This window comes from Abramis brama, assembly GCF_963993115.1.
Source record: "Abramis brama genome assembly, chromosome: 25".
NCBI lineage: Eukaryota > Metazoa > Chordata > Actinopteri > Cypriniformes > Leuciscidae > Abramis > Abramis brama.
In genome coordinates, this window is record NC_139987.1 from 11,133,513 (window position 1) to 11,152,035 (window position 18,523).

Here is an 18,523-nt window from a genome sequence, read left to right on the forward strand (position 1 = left end):
GGCTACTATTAAAGAGGACTATGGTCTTTTTTTGTGTTGTGCATTATAATTTTGCTCAAATTCCGACTGTTACATACAAATTTCAGTTATACTATAAGTGATCATTTGCAAATCCAACCTGCATAATATACATTTTGGTCCCACTTTATATTAGGTGGCTTTAACTACTATGTACTTACATTGAAATTAATAGTTTGATACAATGAATTTATTGTGTACATGTGTTTACATTGTACTTATATTTTGAAAATACCTGCATGCAATTACAGCGGTAAATAATTTATGTAATTGCATTTGTGGATGTACAAGGTGGACCCTTCCCTTACACCTTAACCCACCCTTAAAACTACCTATACCACCACACCTGTCCCTAACTTTACCTGTAATACAACTCAATAGCAGCAAAGTGTTTTGCAACACAACATGAACACAATAAGTACATTGTACTTATTTTTCGATGCAAGTACATAGTACTTAAAGCCACTTATTATAAAGTGGGACCTATGTTTTTTATTTAATCAGCAAAAGGTCCTGGAACAAAGTATGGCATTTTGCGTATGATATTTGCAGTGTGATATAGGCCTAGAAAATAATATTTGTTGATAAAATGCTTCTTAGGTGTAAGGTTCTAATTTTGTTATGCAGTTCTTAATTTACACTCAGAGGGCCGCTGTTCGTCGACAAACAGCGGAGAAACAATATTTCACAGACCCACCCCCAGCATCACACAATACCACGGGGAGAAAAAGGCAGTAAAGCTGACACCTCAAATTATTTTCCTACACGATGCTTCTATTCATCTTTCGTCGTCGTGTACGGAGTTAATGTCTGCATTTGGAATTTCCTATATTTAAAGGATACACGGATCTATTGTTGTATTTTTTTAAACATCTGTGCAGTTGAGAAAATGCCTGATGCAATGATACAGCATTCGGTGCTGTTTTTGACGCTTCTGATTCACATAGCGCAAGGACAGGTCACTTACTCCATTCCAGAAGAAATGGCAAAAGGATCGATGGTGGGAAACATTGCGCAGGATTTGGGCTTGGATTTACAACGTTTAAAGTCAGGAAAAGCGCGACTGTTTGCAAAAGACGACACGGAATACATCGAACTGAACAGAAACACGGGTTTGCTGCTTATCAGAGAGAAAATGGATCGCGAGTCCCTTTGTGCAAAAACAACTCCGTGTGCTTTGCATCTTCAGATGATTTTAGACAACCCGATGGAATTATACACCATTACAATCGAAATCACAGATATAAATGATAACGCTCCCAGTTTTCAGAAAAAGGACTTTAGATTTGAGATCAGCGAATCGGCGGTGGCTGGTGCTGGGTTTATGCTCGGTAGAGCTTTCGATCCGGATGTAGGAACAAATGGTCTTCAGAGTTACTCTCTGAAACCGACTGATAAATTCCGTCTTCAATTTCACAATCAAGCAGATGGTAGTAAAAATGTCGAGATGATTTTACAAAGACCACTTGATAGAGAAACTCAAAGCTCGTTTACTTTGTTGTTAGAAGCCTTTGATGGAGGCGATCCAGTGCTCTCTGGCACTGTACAGATACACATTACTGTGTTAGATATTAATGATAATGCTCCTGTGTTTACACAAAAAGAATATAAAACCACCATTACAGAAAACGCACTAAAGGATACTATGTTAACAGTCGTGAGCGCGTCTGATGCAGACGAAGGATCTAATAGTGTAGTGACGTATTACATATCTGACACAATGGACAGTAATGTGGCCGACGTGTTTCTTGTGAACGAAAAAACTGGTGAACTAATATTAAATGGTCCAGTTGATTATGAAAAAGTGAGCCATTATGATCTTAATATTCAGGCAAAAGATCAAGGAGGACTTTCTAACGCATGCAAAGTAATTATTGATGTGTTGGATATTAATGATAATTATCCTAGTATTAAAATCCTGTCAAGTTCCCATTCAGTAACTGAAGGGTCCAAGTCTGGTACTGTTGTTGCAATGCTAAATGTTGATGATCTTGATTCAGGTGTAAATGGTCAGGTTCAGTGTTTCATAAGTGAGGATATTCCCTTTGCTATTACTTCTCAGTCTAGCAGTTTCTTCAGCGTGCAAACAGAGCAGGAACTGGACAGAGAGAGAGAATCTGAGTATAATATCAGTGTAATATGTACTGATGAGGGAGTTCCCGCGCTCTCCAGCAGTGTCTCTCTCCGTGTGCAGATATCAGATGTGAATGACAATGCTCCTGTCTTTGAGAAAACTAACTATGAGGCCTGTGTGGTGGAGAATAACACACCTGGTCTCTCTATATTTTCAGTTAAAGCCAGTGATGCTGATTGGAATCAGAATGCTCGTGTTTCTTATATTCTAGAAGACAGCACTGTTAATGGAGTCTCTGTCTCATCATATGTGTCAGTGCAACCTGACAGCGGAGTGATTACAGCTATGCGCTCTTTTGACTATGAGACACTGAAACATTTCCACTTCCGGGTAAAAGCGCAAGATGGAGGCTCTCCTCCACTCAGTAGTAACGTGACTGTGAAAATTACTATTCAAGATCAGAATGACAACGCTCCTCAGGTTCTGTATCCAGTACAGACTGGCGGTTCAGTGGTGGCTGAGATTGTGCCTCGTGCTGCAGATGTTGGATATCTCGTCACTAAAGTGGTGGCTGTTGATGTGGACTCTGGACAGAATGCCTGGCTCTCCTATAAACTACAGAAAGCTACAGACAGAGCGCTGTTTGAAGTGGGTTTACAGAATGGAGAAATAAGAACTGTGCGACAAGTGACTGATAAAGATGCTGTCAAACAGAAACTCACTGTTGTTGTGGAGGATAACGGACAGCCCTCTCGCTCAGCTGTGGTCTCCATTAACGTGGCTGTGGCTGACAGCTTTCCTGAAGTGCTGTCAGAGTTCACTGACTTTACGCATGAAAAACAATATAACGACAACCTGACTTTTTATTTAGTTCTCGCACTGGCCGCTGTTTCTTTCCTATTTATCACTTGTGTGGTTGTGATAATATCAGTAAAGATCTACAGATGGAGACAATCTCGCTTCCTCTATCAGTCCAATCTGCCTGTTATTCCGTACTATCCACCGCATTACGCAGACACAGGAGTCACTGGAACTCTGCCGCACGGGTATAATTATGAAGTGTGTATGACGACTGACTCGAGGAAGAGTGACTGTAAGTTTTCTACACTCGGTGGACAGAGTGTTTTAGTGGTGGACCCGAGTTTCACTGAGACGATGCAGCATACAATCAAGAAAAATAACTCCATCGATGGTCTCGGGTCTACAGAATCGGTAAGAAAGTTATGGTTAGACTACTAGTTGTTTGTTCGTTTAAACTGAAAATACAACTAGTATAACGGCTAGCAGCTCTATATATATATATATATATATATATATATATATATATATATATATATATATATATATATTTTTTAAGGTTAAAGTTGACCGTAAATAAATATAGACTTACTCAGAGAACTCACGAGTAACTGGTGGTGCGTTAGCTATGGAAATGTATTTTTTTTCTGAAATTAATAAACAAAATATAAGTTAAATATTTATCACTGAGCAATTCCTGCATTATATCCCACCCGATCACAACACTGTAGTAAACACCGAACTTAATATTTCCTTTTGCCCTACACTTTGTCTATTCCTGCAGACACATCACATCATACACATCTTACAAGTACGTTAATACGATTAACATTTTTAAGTCATTATATTCAGAGTACCACCTTGTTATTGTGTAAAGTAAAACAAAATACACTTTCTCTGTCATGCTTTGTCCTGGTGCGAACACATGCAAGTGATCTCAATGTCAAGGTTTTTCTTTCTTTTTTTTTCTTTTTTTATTAATAAACAATCATATCATTGTCTTCTTAATTCTAATACCTGCATCTTGCACTTAGAAAAGTTTCCAGGTGTTGAAAAATTTGGAATCGGTGTTTGTTTCTCGCTGTGTTGCTAATTGCCAGGTCTGACAGAAATAATCTGAAACTGTATCAGACAATATAGACAGGCGTAAGGATGAATAACTGCCATGGGTGCTGTTATATTCATATGTTTGTTAGAATGAAACTCAGCTCATTTTGTATCATTTGTAAGTGTGCTTGACAGGTGGTTTGAGGACGAATTAGGTCACACTGTTTAAGTGATGAACAAAGGCGTCACTGAGGCAATTGCTTCGCGCTAAATCAGAAACAAAAATTACTTGATGATGAAACTTCCCAGCAGCGTGGTATTGTGGGCTATGTCGCATTTGTTAAAGTTTGTTCAAGTAAATGATCAGGAATTATTTCATGAAAACGAAAGGGAAATTTGACAACTTTCAGCACCGCTTTCGCTGAACAGCGCCTCTTTGGAAAAGTTCTAGGCTGCTGAATAGAGGACTTTGGTCTTACTAATTATGTACTGTACCTCCAAGTATTATAATTTTGTTAATCTCATCGTTGGTTCCATATTGATTTATTCTTCATATTTTCTTTTCTACTTCCAACATATGTATTTGCTTTGTTTAATCAGCTGGGGTTTTCAAAAACAGTTTTAATGCACTGTGATATGCTCCTAGAAAATAAACAATTTGAAATGCAATTCCCAATTTACACTCAGAGGGCCGCTGTTCGTCGACAAACTGTGGAGAAAATGTATTTTACATATCCACCCCAGCATCACAACATATCAGAGAGAAAGGATGAGAAGCCACCACCTCAGAAATTATTCTCTTGCGCGGATTTTCTACAACACCCATTGTCGTGTACACGGAAAACCCAAGCGAATGTACGTGGTATTTTATATATATATTTAAAGGATACACTGATCGGTTGTTGTATTGTTTTAACCGTCTGTGCAGTTGAGACAATGTCTGATGCAATGATACAGCACTCGGTGCTGTTTTTGAGTATTCTGGTTCACATAGCGCGAGGACAGGTCAGTTACTCCATTCCAGAAGAAATGGCAAAAGGATCGATGGTGGGAAACATTGCGCAGGATTTGGGCTTGGATTTACAACGACTGAAATCAGGGAAAGCGCGAATATATACGAGAGACAGCACGGAATACATCGAACTGAACAGAAACACGGGATTGCTGCTTATCAGAGAGAAAATGGATCGCGAGTCTCTTTGTGCAAAAACAACTCCGTGTGCTTTGCATCTTCAGATGATTTTAGACAACCCGATGGAATTTTACACGATTACAATTGAAATCACAGATATAAATGATAACGCTCCCAGTTTTCAGAAAAAGGACTTTAGATTTGAGATCAGCGAATCAGCGGTGGCTGGTGCTGGGTTTATGCTCGGTAGAGCTTTCGATCCGGATGTAGGAACAAATGGTCTTCAGAGTTACTCTCTGAAACCGACTGATAAATTCCGGCTTGAATTGCACAGCCAAGAGGATGGTAGTAAAAATGTCGAGATGATTTTACAAAGACCACTTGATAGAGAAACGCAAAGCTCATTTACTTTGTTGTTAGAAGCCTTTGATGGAGGCGATCCAGTGCTCTCTGGCACTGTACAGATACACATTACTGTGTTAGATATTAATGATAATGCTCCTGTGTTTGCACAAAGGGTATATAAAACGACCATAACAGAAAATGCACTAAAGGGTACTGTATTAACAGTCGTGAGCGCGTCTGATGCAGACGAAGGATCTAATAGTGTTGTGACGTATTACATATCTGACACAATGGACAGTAATGTGGCCGACATGTTTCTTGTTAACGAAAAATCTGGTGAAGTTATGTTAAATAGTCTAGTTGATTATGAGAAAGTGAGCCATTATGAGTTTAATATTCAGGCAAAAGATCAAGGAGGACTCACTAACGCATGTAAAGTAATCATTGATGTGTTGGATATTAATGATAATCCACCTAGTATTAATATCGTGTCTAATTCCAATTCCATATCTGAAGGGTCCAAGTCTGGTACTGTTGTTGCAATGCTAAATGTTGATGATCTTGATTCGGGTGTAAATGGCCAGGTTCGGTGTTTCATAAGTGAGGATATTCCCTTTGCTATTACATCTCAGTCTAGCAGTTTCTTCAGCGTGCAAACAGAGCAGGAACTGGACAGAGAGAGAGAATCTGAGTATAATATCAGTGTAATATGTACTGATGAGGGAGTTCCCGCGCTCTCCAGCAGTGTCTCTCTCCGTGTGCAGATATCAGATGTGAATGACAATGCCCCTGTCTTTGAGAAAACTAACTATGAGGCCTGTGTGGTGGAGAATAACACACCTGGTGTCTCTATATTTTCAGTTAAAGCCAGTGACGCTGATTGGAATCAGAATGCTCGTGTTTCTTATATTCTAGAAGACAGCACTGTTAATGGAGTCGCTGTCTCATCATATGTGTCAGTGCAACCTGACAGCGGAGTGATTACAGCTATGCGCTCTTTTGACTATGAGACACTGAAACATTTCCACTTCCGGGTAAAAGCGCAAGATGGAGGCTCTCCTCCACTCAGTAGTAACGTGACTGTGAAAATTACTATTCAAGATCAGAATGACAACGCTCCTCAGGTTCTGTATCCAGTACAGACTGGCGGTTCAGTGGTGGCTGAGATTGTGCCTCGTGCTGCAGATGTTGGATATCTCGTCACTAAAGTGGTGGCTGTTGATGTGGACTCTGGACAGAATGCCTGGCTCTCCTATAAACTACAGAAAGCTACAGACAGAGCGCTGTTTGAAGTGGGTTTACAGAATGGAGAAATAAGAACTGTGCGACAAGTGACTGATAAAGATGCTGTCAAACAGAAACTCACTGTTGTTGTGGAGGATAACGGACAGCCCTCTCGCTCAGCTGTGGTCTCCATTAACGTGGCTGTGGCTGACAGCTTTCCTGAAGTGCTGTCAGAGTTCACAGACTTTACGCATGAAAAACAATATAACGACAACCTGACTTTTTATTTAGTTCTCGCACTGGCCGCTGTTTCTTTCCTATTTATCACTTGTGTGGTTGTGATAATATCAGTAAAGATCTACAGATGGAGACAATCTCGCTTCCTCTATCAGTCCAATCTGCCTGTTATTCCGTACTATCCACCGCATTACGCAGACACAGGAGTCACTGGAACTCTGCCGCACGGGTATAATTATGAAGTGTGCATGACGACAGACTCGAGGAAGAGTGACTGTAAGTTTTCTACACTCGGTGGTCAGAGTGTGTTAGTGGTGGACCCGAGTTTCACTGAGACGATGCAGCATACAATCAAGAAAAATAACGATTTGGAAAGTGAAAATTCGACATTGGTAAGACAATTTTTTATACTCAATTTCAAAACAAACAAAATCACAGTGTACATGAGAATTAATTAAAATTATATCAAGCATTTATTTAAAACAATAATAATTTAGGCTACTTTCAGCACCACATCTTGGACAGCAACATATAGTCATGCCATTCATTTTTAAATTAGACAGTAACGGTTAAATGTTTTCCTTCCATCAGCTAAATCAAAACATTTCTCCAGAAAATCTATATTTTTTAACATCATTACTACACATATTCTTGATTATTATTTATTTTTCATAAACGTTTTCAAAAACCCTTGCCTGCTATAGTTTTGCTACGGTTTTATTTGTAGTGCTTGGTTTAGACTCACAGGGCCGCTGTTTGTCAATGTAACACAGTAACTGTGTGTATTTTAAACCCAGCCCCATTGTCAGTGAGAGAGGAAAAGGGGAAAGCTTTTGGATCGTTTATTTCCAAGTGTCTTGAAACAAACGCGACATCATTTACTGTGTCCGATTCATAGGATTTGCATTTAACATTCTTCCATTAGAACACACTATTTGGAAATCGTTAAGATCGTTTTTATGGTTTGTTGGCGCTACCGAGGACATGTCTGGTGTCGTGATGTGGTACTCGGTATTGTTTGCCTTCTTCTTGCTTCATTCGGCACGCGGACAGGTCAGTTACTCCATTCCAGAAGAAATGGCTAAAGGTTCCACTGTGGGAAATATCGCGCAGGATTTGGGCTTGGATTTACACAGATTGAGGTTAGGAAAAGCGCGCATATATACAGGGGACAGTACTGAATACATTGGCCTCAATAAAGACACTGGCTTGCTGCTCATCAAAGAGAAAATGGATCGCGAGTCTCTTTGTGTGAAAACGACTCCGTGTGCTTTGCACCTTCAGCTGATTTTGGAAAACCCGATGGAATTATACACGATTACGGTTGAGATCACGGATATAAACGATAATCCACCCTCTTTCGAGAAAAAGCGAATTCATTTTCAGATAAGCGAGTCAGCTGTACCGGGCGCGAGATTCATGCTGGAGGGAGCCGTGGATGCGGATGTAGGAGTTAATGGTCTTCAAAGCTATTCTCTTAAACCAACTGATCATTTTGTCCTTGAACTGCTTAGTCAACCAGGCGGTGATAAAAAAGTTGAAATGGTTTTGCAAAGACCTCTTGATAGAGAAAAGAAAGGACTGGTTACGTTATTATTAACCGCCATTGACGGCGGTGATCCGCAGTTGTCTGGAACTGTTCAAATAGATGTTACTGTACTTGATGCTAATGATAATTCTCCCGTATTTGCGCAAAAGGAATATAAAGCCACTTTGACTGAAAATGCAGCGAAAGGGACTAAACTGACCACAGTCAGTGCTACTGATGCAGACGAAGGATCTAATGGTCAGGTGACGTACTACATTTCAAGCAAAGAAGATATTGTGCGAAAAATGTTTATTATTGATCAGCATAGTGGCGAAGTTACTTTAAATAACCTAGTCGACTTTGAAAAGGCAAGTCACTACCAGATTGATATCCAGGCTAAAGATCAAGGGGGGCTTTCTGATTCCTGTAAGCTGATTATTGATGTGCTGGACATTAATGATAACAAACCAGTGATAAACTTACTCTCTATGTCAAACTCAGTGTCTGAGGACTCCACACCAGGCACAATTGTTGCTATGATGAAAGTAGATGATGCAGACTCAGGTGTTAATGGCCAGATTCACTGTATCATAAATGACAATATTCCATTTGCTCTTACATCATCATCTGGCAATTTCATCAGTCTGCGTATAGAGCAGCAGCTGGACAGAGAAAAAGATGCTGAATACAATATCAGTGTCACATGCTCTGATCAGGGGGTGCCTGCGCTCTCCAGCAGCGCCTCTCTGTCTCTACAGATATCAGATGTGAATGACAATGCTCCTGTCTTTGAGAAAACTAACTATGAGGCCTGTGTGGTGGAGAATAACACACCTGGTGTCTCTATATTTTCAGTTAAAGCCAGTGACGCTGATTGGAATCAGAATGCTCGTGTTTCTTATATTCTAGAAGACAGCACTGTTAATGGAGTCTCTGTCTCATCATATGTGTCAGTGCAACCTGACAGCGGAGTGATTACAGCTATGCGCTCTTTTGACTATGAGACACTGAAACATTTCCACTTCCGGGTAAAAGCGCAAGATGGAGGCTCTCCTCCACTCAGTAGTAACGTGACAGTGAAAATTACTATTCAAGATCAGAATGACAACGCTCCTCAGGTTCTGTATCCAGTACAGACTGGCGGTTCAGTGGTGGCTGAGATTGTGCCTCGTGCTGCAGATGTTGGATATCTCGTCACTAAAGTGGTGGCTGTTGATGTGGACTCTGGACAGAATGCCTGGCTCTCCTATAAACTACAGAAAGCTACAGACAGAGCGCTGTTTGAAGTGGGTTTACAAAATGGAGAAATAAGAACTGTGCGACAAGTGACTGATAAAGATGCTGTCAAACAGAAACTCACTGTTGTTGTGGAGGATAACGGACAGCCCTCTCGCTCAGCTGTGGTCTCCATTAACGTGGCTGTGGCTGACAGCTTTCCTGAAGTGCTGTCAGAGTTCACAGACTTTACACATGAAAAACAATATAACGACAACCTGACTTTTTATTTAGTTCTCGCACTGGCCGCTGTTTCTTTCCTATTTATCACTTGTGTGGTTGTGATAATATCAGTAAAGATCTACAGATGGAGACAATCTCGCTTCCTCTATCAGTCCAATCTGCCTGTTATTCCGTACTATCCACCGCATTACGCAGACACAGGAGTCACTGGAACTCTGCCGCACGGGTATAATTATGAAGTGTGCATGACGACTGACTCGAGGAAGAGTGACTGTAAGTTTTCTACACTCGGTGGTCAGAGTGTTTTAGTGGTGGACCCGAGTTTCACTGAGACGATGCAGCATACAATCAAGAAAAATAACGATTTGGAAGGTGAATATTCGACATTGGTAAGAAAAATGTTTTATATTAAGTTACAAAACAAACCTGTTCACAGTGTGCAGAATAATTAATGAAAATTATTTCAAACATTTAGTTAAATCGATTTTTAACAGAATATACAGGTGCTGGTCATAAAATTAGAATATCATTAAAAAGTTGATTTATTTCAAGAATTCAACTTAACAGGTGAAACTAATATATTATATAGACTCATTACATGCAAAGTAATATATTTCAAGCCTTTATTTGTTATAATTTTGATGATTATGGCTTACAGCTTATGAAACCCACAAAATCAAAATCCCAGAAAATTAGAATATTACATGAAATCACACAGTAATTACACAGTAATACCATGGTCATTGAACCAGGTTTTGGTTATTTTGGTAGTGTGGGCAGGTGCAAATCCTGCTGGAAAATAACCAATACCTGGTTCAATGACCATGGTATCACTGTGTAATTACTGTGTGATTTCATGTAATATTCTAATTTTCTGAGATTTTGATTTCGTGGGTTTCATAAGCTGTAAGCCATAATCATCAAAATTATAACAAATAAAGGCTTGAAATATCTCACTTTGCATGTAATGAGTCTATATAATATATTAGTTTCACCTGTTAAGTTGAATTCTTGAAATAAATCAACTTTTTGATGATATTCTAATTTTATGACCTGCACCTGTATATATGTATAACAATAATATATATATATATATATATATATATATATATATATATATATATATATATATATATATATATATATATAATTATTATTATTATTATTATTTGTTGTTGTCTCATTAAATGTTAATTTAGTCTACTTTCAGCACCACATCTTGGACAGCGACATAGTCATGCCAGTTATTTAAATTAGATAGTAAACGGTTAAATGTTTTCCTTCCATCTGCTAATGTAAATAATTTCTCCAGAAAATCGAAATTTTTCAACATCATTTCTTCCAGTATTCTTGATTTTTTTTTTTACATAAACATTTTCAAAAACCCTTGTCTGCTATAGTTTTGCTACGATTTTATTTGTAGTGCTTGGTTTAGACTCACAGGGCCGCTGTTTGTCAATGTAACACAGTAACTGTGTGTATTTTAAACCCAGCCCCATTTTCAGTGAGAGGGGGAAAGGGGAAAGCTTTTGGATCGTTTATTATTTCCGAGTGTCTTGAAACAAACGCGACATCATTTAGGCTACTTTTTCCGATTCATAGGATTTGCATTTAACATTATTCCATTAGACGCAACATTTGGAAATCGTTAAGATCGTTTTTATGGTTTGTTGGCGCTACCGAGGACATGTCTGGTGTCGTGATGTGGTACTCGGTATTGTTTGCCTTCTTGCTTCATTCGGCACGCGGACAGGTCAGTTACTCCATTCCAGAAGAAATGGCTAAAGGTTCCACTGTGGGAAATATCGCGCAGGATTTGGGCTTGGATTTACACAGATTGAGGTTAGGAAAAGCGCGCATATATACAGGGGACAGTACTGAATACATTGGCCTCAATAAAGACACTGGCTTGCTGCTCATCAAAGAGAAAATGGATCGCGAGTCTCTTTGTGCAAAAACGACTCCGTGTGCTTTGCATCTTCAGCTGATTTTGGAAAACCCCATGGAATTATACACGATTACGATTGAAATTACGGATATAAACGACAATCCACCCTCTTTCCAGAAAAAGCGAATTCATTTTGAAATCAGCGAATCGGCCGTACCGGGCGCGAGATTCATGTTAGAGAGAGCCGTGGATGCGGATGTAGGAGTTAATGGTCTTCAAAGCTATTCTCTTAAACCAACTGATCATTTTGTCCTTGAACAGCAACTTAAAGCAAGTGGAGATAAAAACGTCGAGATGGTTTTGCAAAGATCACTTGATAGAGAAAAGAAAGGATTGGTTACATTATTACTAACCGCCATTGACGGCGGTGATCCGCAGTTGTCTGGAACTGTTCAAATACATGTTACTGTATTAGACGTTAATGATAATGCGCCTGTCTTTACGCAAAAGGAATATAAAGCCACATTGACTGAAAATGCAGCGAAAGGGACTAAACTGACCACAGTCAGTGCTACTGACACAGACGAAGGATCTAATGGTCAGGTGACGTATTACATTGCAAGCACAGAAGATTCTGCGCGAAACGTGTTTTTTATTGATCAGCATAGTGGCGAAGTTACTTTAAATGACCTAGTCGACTTCGAAAAAGCAAATCATTATGAGCTTGATATCCAGGCTAAAGATCAAGGGGGGCTTTCTGATTCCTGTAAGCTGATTATTGATGTGCTGGACATTAATGATAACAAACCAGTGATAAACTTACTCTCTATGTCAAGCTCAGTGTCTGAGGCCTCCACACCAGGCACAATTGTTGCTATGATGAAAGTAGATGATGCAGACTCAGGTGTTAATGGCCAGATTCACTGTATCATAAATGACAATATTCCATTTGCTCTTACATCATCATCCAGCAATTTCATCAGTCTGCGTATAGAGCAGCAGCTGGACAGAGAAAAAGATGCTGAATACAATATCAGTGTCACATGCTCTGATCAGGGGGTGCCTGCGCTCTCCAGCAGCGCATCTCTGTCTCTACAGATATCAGATGTGAATGACAATGCTCCTGTCTTTGAGAAAACTAACTATGAGGCCTGTGTGGTGGAGAATAACACACCTGGTGTCTCTATATTTTCAGTTAAAGCCAGTGACGCTGATTGGAATCAGAATGCTCGTGTTTCTTATATTCTAGAAGACAGCACTGTTAATGGAGTCTCTGTCTCATCATATGTGTCAGTGCAACCTGACAGCGGAGTGATTACAGCTATGCGCTCTTTTGACTATGAGACACTGAAACATTTCCACTTCCGGGTAAAAGCGCAAGATGGAGGCTCTCCTCCACTCAGTAGTAACGTAACTGTGAAAATTACTATTCAAGATCAGAATGACAACGCTCCTCAGGTTCTGTATCCAGTACAGACTGGCGGTTCAGTGGTGGCTGAGATTGTGCCTCGTGCTGCAGATGTTGGATATCTCGTCACTAAAGTGGTGGCTGTTGATGTGGACTCTGGACAGAATGCCTGGCTCTCCTATAAACTACAGAAAGCTACAGACAGAGCGCTGTTTGAAGTGGGTTTACAGAATGGAGAAATAAGAACTGTGCGACAAGTGACTGATAAAGATGCTGTCAAACAGAAACTCACTGTTGTTGTGGAGGATAACGGACAGCCCTCTCGCTCAGCTGTGGTCTCCATTAACGTGGCTGTGGCTGACAGCTTTCCTGAAGTGCTGTCAGAGTTCACAGACTTTACGCATGAAAAACAATATAACGACAACCTTACATTTTATTTAGTTCTCGCACTGGCCGCTGTTTCTTTCCTATTTATCACTTGTGTGGTTGTGATAATATCAGTAAAGATCTACAGATGGAGACAATCTCGCTTCCTCTATCAGTCCAATCTGCCTGTTATTCCGTACTATCCACCGCATTACGCAGACACAGGAGTCACTGGAACTCTGCCGCACGGGTATAATTATGAAGTGTGCATGACGACTGACTCGAGGAAGAGTGACTGTAAGTTTTCTACACTCGGTGGACAGAGTGTTTTAGTGGTGGACCCGAGTTTCACTGAGACGATGCAGCGCGCAATCAAGAAAAATGACAATTTGGAAGGTGAATATTCGACATCGGTAAGAAAAATGCTTTATAATAAGTTACAGAACAAACCTATTCACAGTGTACAGAATAATTAATGAAAATTTTATCAAACATTTAGTTAAATCAATATTAACAGTATATATATATATATATATATATATATATATATATATATATATATTAATATTATTATTATTATTAGTAGTAGTAGTAGTATTTGTTGTCTCATTAAATGTTAATTTAGTCTACTTTCAGCACCACATCTTGGACAGCGACATAGTCATGCCAGTTATTTAAATTAGACAGTAAACGGTTAAATGTTTTCCTTCCATCTGCTAAATCAAATAATTTCTCTTGAAAAATCTACATTTCTTCCGGTATTCTTGATTTGTTTTTTTCATAAACATTTTCAAAAAACCCTTGTCTGCTATAGTTTTGCTGTGATTTTTTTTTTTTTTTTTTTTTTGTAGTGCTTGGTTTAGACTCACAGGGCCGCTGTTTGTCAATGTAACACAGTAACTGTGTGTATTTTAAACCCAGCCCCATTGTCAGTGAGAGAGGAAAAGGGGAAAGCTTTTGGATCGTTTATTATTTCCGAGTGTCTTGAAACAAACGCGACATCATTTACTTTGTCCTATTCATTTGCATTTAGCATTCTTCCATTAGAACACACCTTTTGGAAATCGTTAATATCGTTTTTATGGTTTGTTGGCGCTACCGAGGACATGTCTGGTGTCGTGATGTGGTACTCGGTATTGTTTGCCTTCTTCTTGCTTCATTCGGCACGCGGACAGGTCAGTTACTCCATTCCAGAAGAAATGGCTAAAGGTTCCACTGTGGGAAATATCGCGCAGGATTTGGGCTTGGATTTACACAGATTGAGGTTAGGAAAAGCGCGCATATATACAGGGGACAGTACTGAATACATTGGCCTCAATAAAGACACTGGCTTGCTGCTCATCAAAGAGAAAATGGATCGCGAGTCTCTTTGTGTGAAAACGACTCCGTGTGCTTTGCATCTTCAGATGATTTTGGAAAACCCGATGGAATTATACACGATTACGGTTGAAATCACGGATATAAACGACAATCCACCCACTTTCCAGAAAAGGCGAATTCAGTTTGAAATCAGCGAATCGGCCGTACCGGGCGCGAGATTCATGTTAGAGAGAGCCGTGGATGCGGATGTAGGAGTTAATGGTCTTCAAAGCTATTCTCTTAAACCAACTGATCATTTTGTCCTTGAACTGCTCAGTCAACCAGGCGGTGATAAAAACGTTGAAATGGTTTTGCAAAGACCTCTTGATAGAGAAAAGAAAGGACTGGTTACGTTATTATTAACCGCCACTGACGGCGGTGATCCGCAGTTGTCTGGAACTGTTCAAATATATGTTACTGTACTTGATGCTAATGATAATTCTCCCATATTTATGCAAAAAGTATATAAAGCCACATTGACTGAAAATGCAGCGAAAGGGACTAAACTGACCACAGTCAGTGCTACTGATGCAGACGAAGGATCTTACGGTCAGGTGACGTATTACATTGCAAGCACAGAAGATATTGTACGAGAAATGTTTATTATTGATCAGCATAGTGGCGAAGTTACTTTAAATGGCCTAATCGACTTTGAAAAGGCAAGTCACTACCAGATTGATATCCAGGCTAAAGATCAAGGGGGGCTTTCTGATTCCTGTAAGCTGATTATTGATGTGCTGGACATTAATGATAACAAACCAGTGATAAACTTACTCTCCATGTCAAGCTCAGTGTCTGAGGACTCCACACCAGGCACAGTTGTTGCTATGATGAAAGTAGATGATGCAGACTCAGGTGTTAATGGCCAGATTCACTGTATCATAAATGACAATATTCCATTTGCTCTGACATCATCATCCAGCAATTTCATCAGTCTGCGTATAGAGCAGCAGCTGGACAGAGAAAAAGATGCTGAATACAATATCAGTGTCACATGCTCTGATCAGGGGGTGCCTGCGCTCTCCAGCAGCGCCTCTCTGTCTCTACAGATATCAGATGTGAATGACAATGCTCCTGTCTTTGAGAAAACTAACTATGAGGCCTGTGTGGTGGAGAATAACACACCTGGTGTCTCTATATTTTCAGTTAAAGCCAGTGACGCTGATTGGAATCAGAATGCTCGTGTTTCTTATATTCTAGAAGACAGCACTGTTAATGGAGTCGCTGTCTCATCATATGTGTCAGTGCAACCTGACAGCGGAGTGATTACAGCTATGCGCTCTTTTGACTATGAGACACTGAAACATTTCAACTTCCGGGTAAAAGCGCAAGATGGAGGCTCTCCTCCACTCAGTAGTAACGTGACAGTGAAAATTACTATTCAAGATCAGAACGACAACGCTCCTCAGGTTCTGTATCCAGTACAGACTGGCGGTTCAGTGGTGGCTGAGATTGTGCCTCGTGCTGCAGATGTTGGATATCTCGTCACTAAAGTGGTGGCTGTTGATGTGGACTCTGGACAGAATGCCTGGCTCTCCTATAAACTACAGAAAGCTACAGACAGAGCGCTGTTTGAAGTGGGTTTACAGAATGGAGAAATAAGAACTGTGCGACAAGTGACTGATAAAGATGCTGTCAAACAGAAACTCACTGTTGTTGTGGAGGATAACGGACAGCCCTCTCGCTCAGCTGTGGTCTCCATTAACGTGGCTGTGGCTGACAGCTTTCCTGAAGTTCTGTCAGAGTTCACTGACTTTACGCATGAAAAACAATATAACGACAACCTGACTTTTTATTTAGTCTTGGCTCTTGCTGTGGTCTCCCTGCTCTTCATAGTCTCGATTATTTCAATCATCTCAGTGAAAATCTACAGATGGAGGCAGAATAAGTTATTTTTTAAATCAGGGGCAAATCTACCTGTAATTCCATATTACCCTCCAGTCTACGCAGACGGCACATTACAGCATGTGTATAATTATGAAATGTGCGGGACCACTGATTCAAGGATGAGTGACGTGAAGTTTGTCAGGCCCTACAGTCAGAACACACTGGTGAGCCAGAGTCGTTTGGGGACAGTTCAGAGAGAAAAGAAGGAGCAGGAGGTTGATGATCTGACTTTAGAGGTGAGACCTTGTTTGATTTTTTAAAATCATCTCATCTGAATTAAAATGGAGAAAAATAAAACAGTATTTGTATTGTACTTTGTGTATCAAACTTGGATATACAGTAAGTTCCCCAAGTTTATGTATTTCAAATTAAAGTTGAAAGTTGTACCTAATTTAATTACTCGGAATTGGAGTAAAAATAATTTAATAAATATGTAAAAATATATTACGTTGATATTAAGTTTGCATGTGCTTTTCACTCTCACAGTTGTCAATTGTATCACTTATACAGTGGCCCCAAAGTGTATTTGGACATTTAAGCCATAATTCTAAATGTATTGTATTTGCATAATATATCACAATATCATTTACTTTAAAAGAAATATAGCACAAACACACTTTTCAATGAAAATATTTCATAAAGTGAAAGTTTCTTAGGTTTAAAAATATGAACCAATACATAATGGCTTTAAGACCGGTCAGTTAAAAACAATGGTAACTTTATTTTGATAGTCCACTTTAGACATTCTACTAACTATAAGTAACTTTGCAACTACATGTCAACTAACTGTCTTTAGAGTATTAGTAGACTGTCTGCTTAATGTCTGCTAACACTTTATTTTGTTGTTCCCCCAGTAACTTGGCAACTACAAGTCAACTTATTCTACTAACCCGAACCCTAACACCTAACCATAACCATAATATAACAGTCATACTGACAGTCTGCTACAGTCTACTAATACTCTAATGAGAGTTAGTTGACATGTAGTTGAATAGTTACTTAGTAGAATGTCTAAAGTGGACTATCAAAATAAAGTGGAACCAAAACGATTTTAAAAAGTGTCTTAGAAAAGTAAAGTTAGTTTTGAGGAAAGCTCTACTATCATTTGCTTGCAGATTCTATATGTATTGGTACACCATCTCATTTTGTGCAGTCTTTTTGAGCCCAGTAGAATTAAATGTAGAAAGTCATGTTACAGCGCTTCCCGTCTCCTCGAGCATTTTTTTAAACATGTATAGGTGATTTTTTTTTAAAGTAGATGTTACGTAAATGAAAGAGGAAAATATGCTGAATCAGATGATATGCATTTTGGCATTTAATATGATCACCAATCAAATTGTAAACCAAAAGTGAAAAGTTGATTTTCTTACCTAAATACTTTATTTGATTTATTTATTTTTTTACACAGAGCCTTATAACTTCCACTGTCACCTTTGGAACGTCATGGTCATGTATAAGGATTTCACCATAAGTTACAATTGGTTAAACTCGAATTTCTCTCCCAGTCTCCGGGATTTTTTAGGTTCTCCGACCTGTGAAGCATTTGTCACAACCCCCTCAGTCCCCTAACAGAGGACAACAATTTGTTTTATTTATTTTTTATTTTTTTACTTTGAGCCATGTTACACAACAGAGCGCATAACTTAATATGTATGCTTTTTAACTCTTTCAAGTCCTTGATTGTATTTTTGATGAAGTGGCAATTCTGTAGTGCTGCATCTAGGACTCTAAGTGCCGCTGTTCAACCTCTGTAG

General features: G+C 39.3%; 2 protein-coding genes and 1 pseudogene across 31 annotated transcripts in view; all 3 read left to right on the forward strand.

Moving 5' to 3' along the window:
- LOC311076813 (protocadherin gamma-C5-like) overlaps positions 1-18,523 on the forward strand; it is a gene marked incomplete at its 5' end in the record, with an annotated part of 165,391 nt that overhangs the window by 90,767 nt on the left and 56,101 nt on the right. For 2 of the 29 annotated variants that reach the window (XM_084105260.1, XM_084105274.1), the window contains one exon: positions 767-3,304. The exons of 21 other annotated variants lie outside the window; for them this stretch is intronic. In XM_084105260.1, coding sequence (XP_083961386.1) covers positions 908-3,304 — 2,397 coding nt within the window. Of the gene's footprint in view, positions 1-766; positions 3,305-5,010; positions 7,268-7,763; positions 10,251-11,611; positions 13,937-18,523 lie in introns of those variants that run through there. 6 more of the 29 variants (XM_084105282.1, XM_084105283.1, XM_084105265.1 and 3 more) reach the window with 6 other exon arrangements.
- The window catches only part of LOC311076816 (protocadherin beta-16-like), a 91,728-nt pseudogene that overhangs the window by 62,382 nt on the left and 10,823 nt on the right, over positions 1-18,523 (forward strand). The window lies entirely within an intron of this gene.
- LOC311076823 (protocadherin gamma-A2-like) lies at positions 14,436-18,443 on the forward strand. Its single transcript, XM_084105300.1, has one exon. The coding sequence runs from the start codon at positions 14,630-14,632 to the stop codon at positions 17,027-17,029; it is 2,400 nt and encodes a 799-aa protein (XP_083961426.1). The 5' UTR covers positions 14,436-14,629; the 3' UTR covers positions 17,030-18,443.

Coding starts and splice junctions, on each gene's coding strand:
- LOC311076823 (XM_084105300.1), top strand. CDS start 14,630: ATGTCTGGTGTCGTGATGTGGTACTCGGTATTGTTTGCCTTCTTCTTG.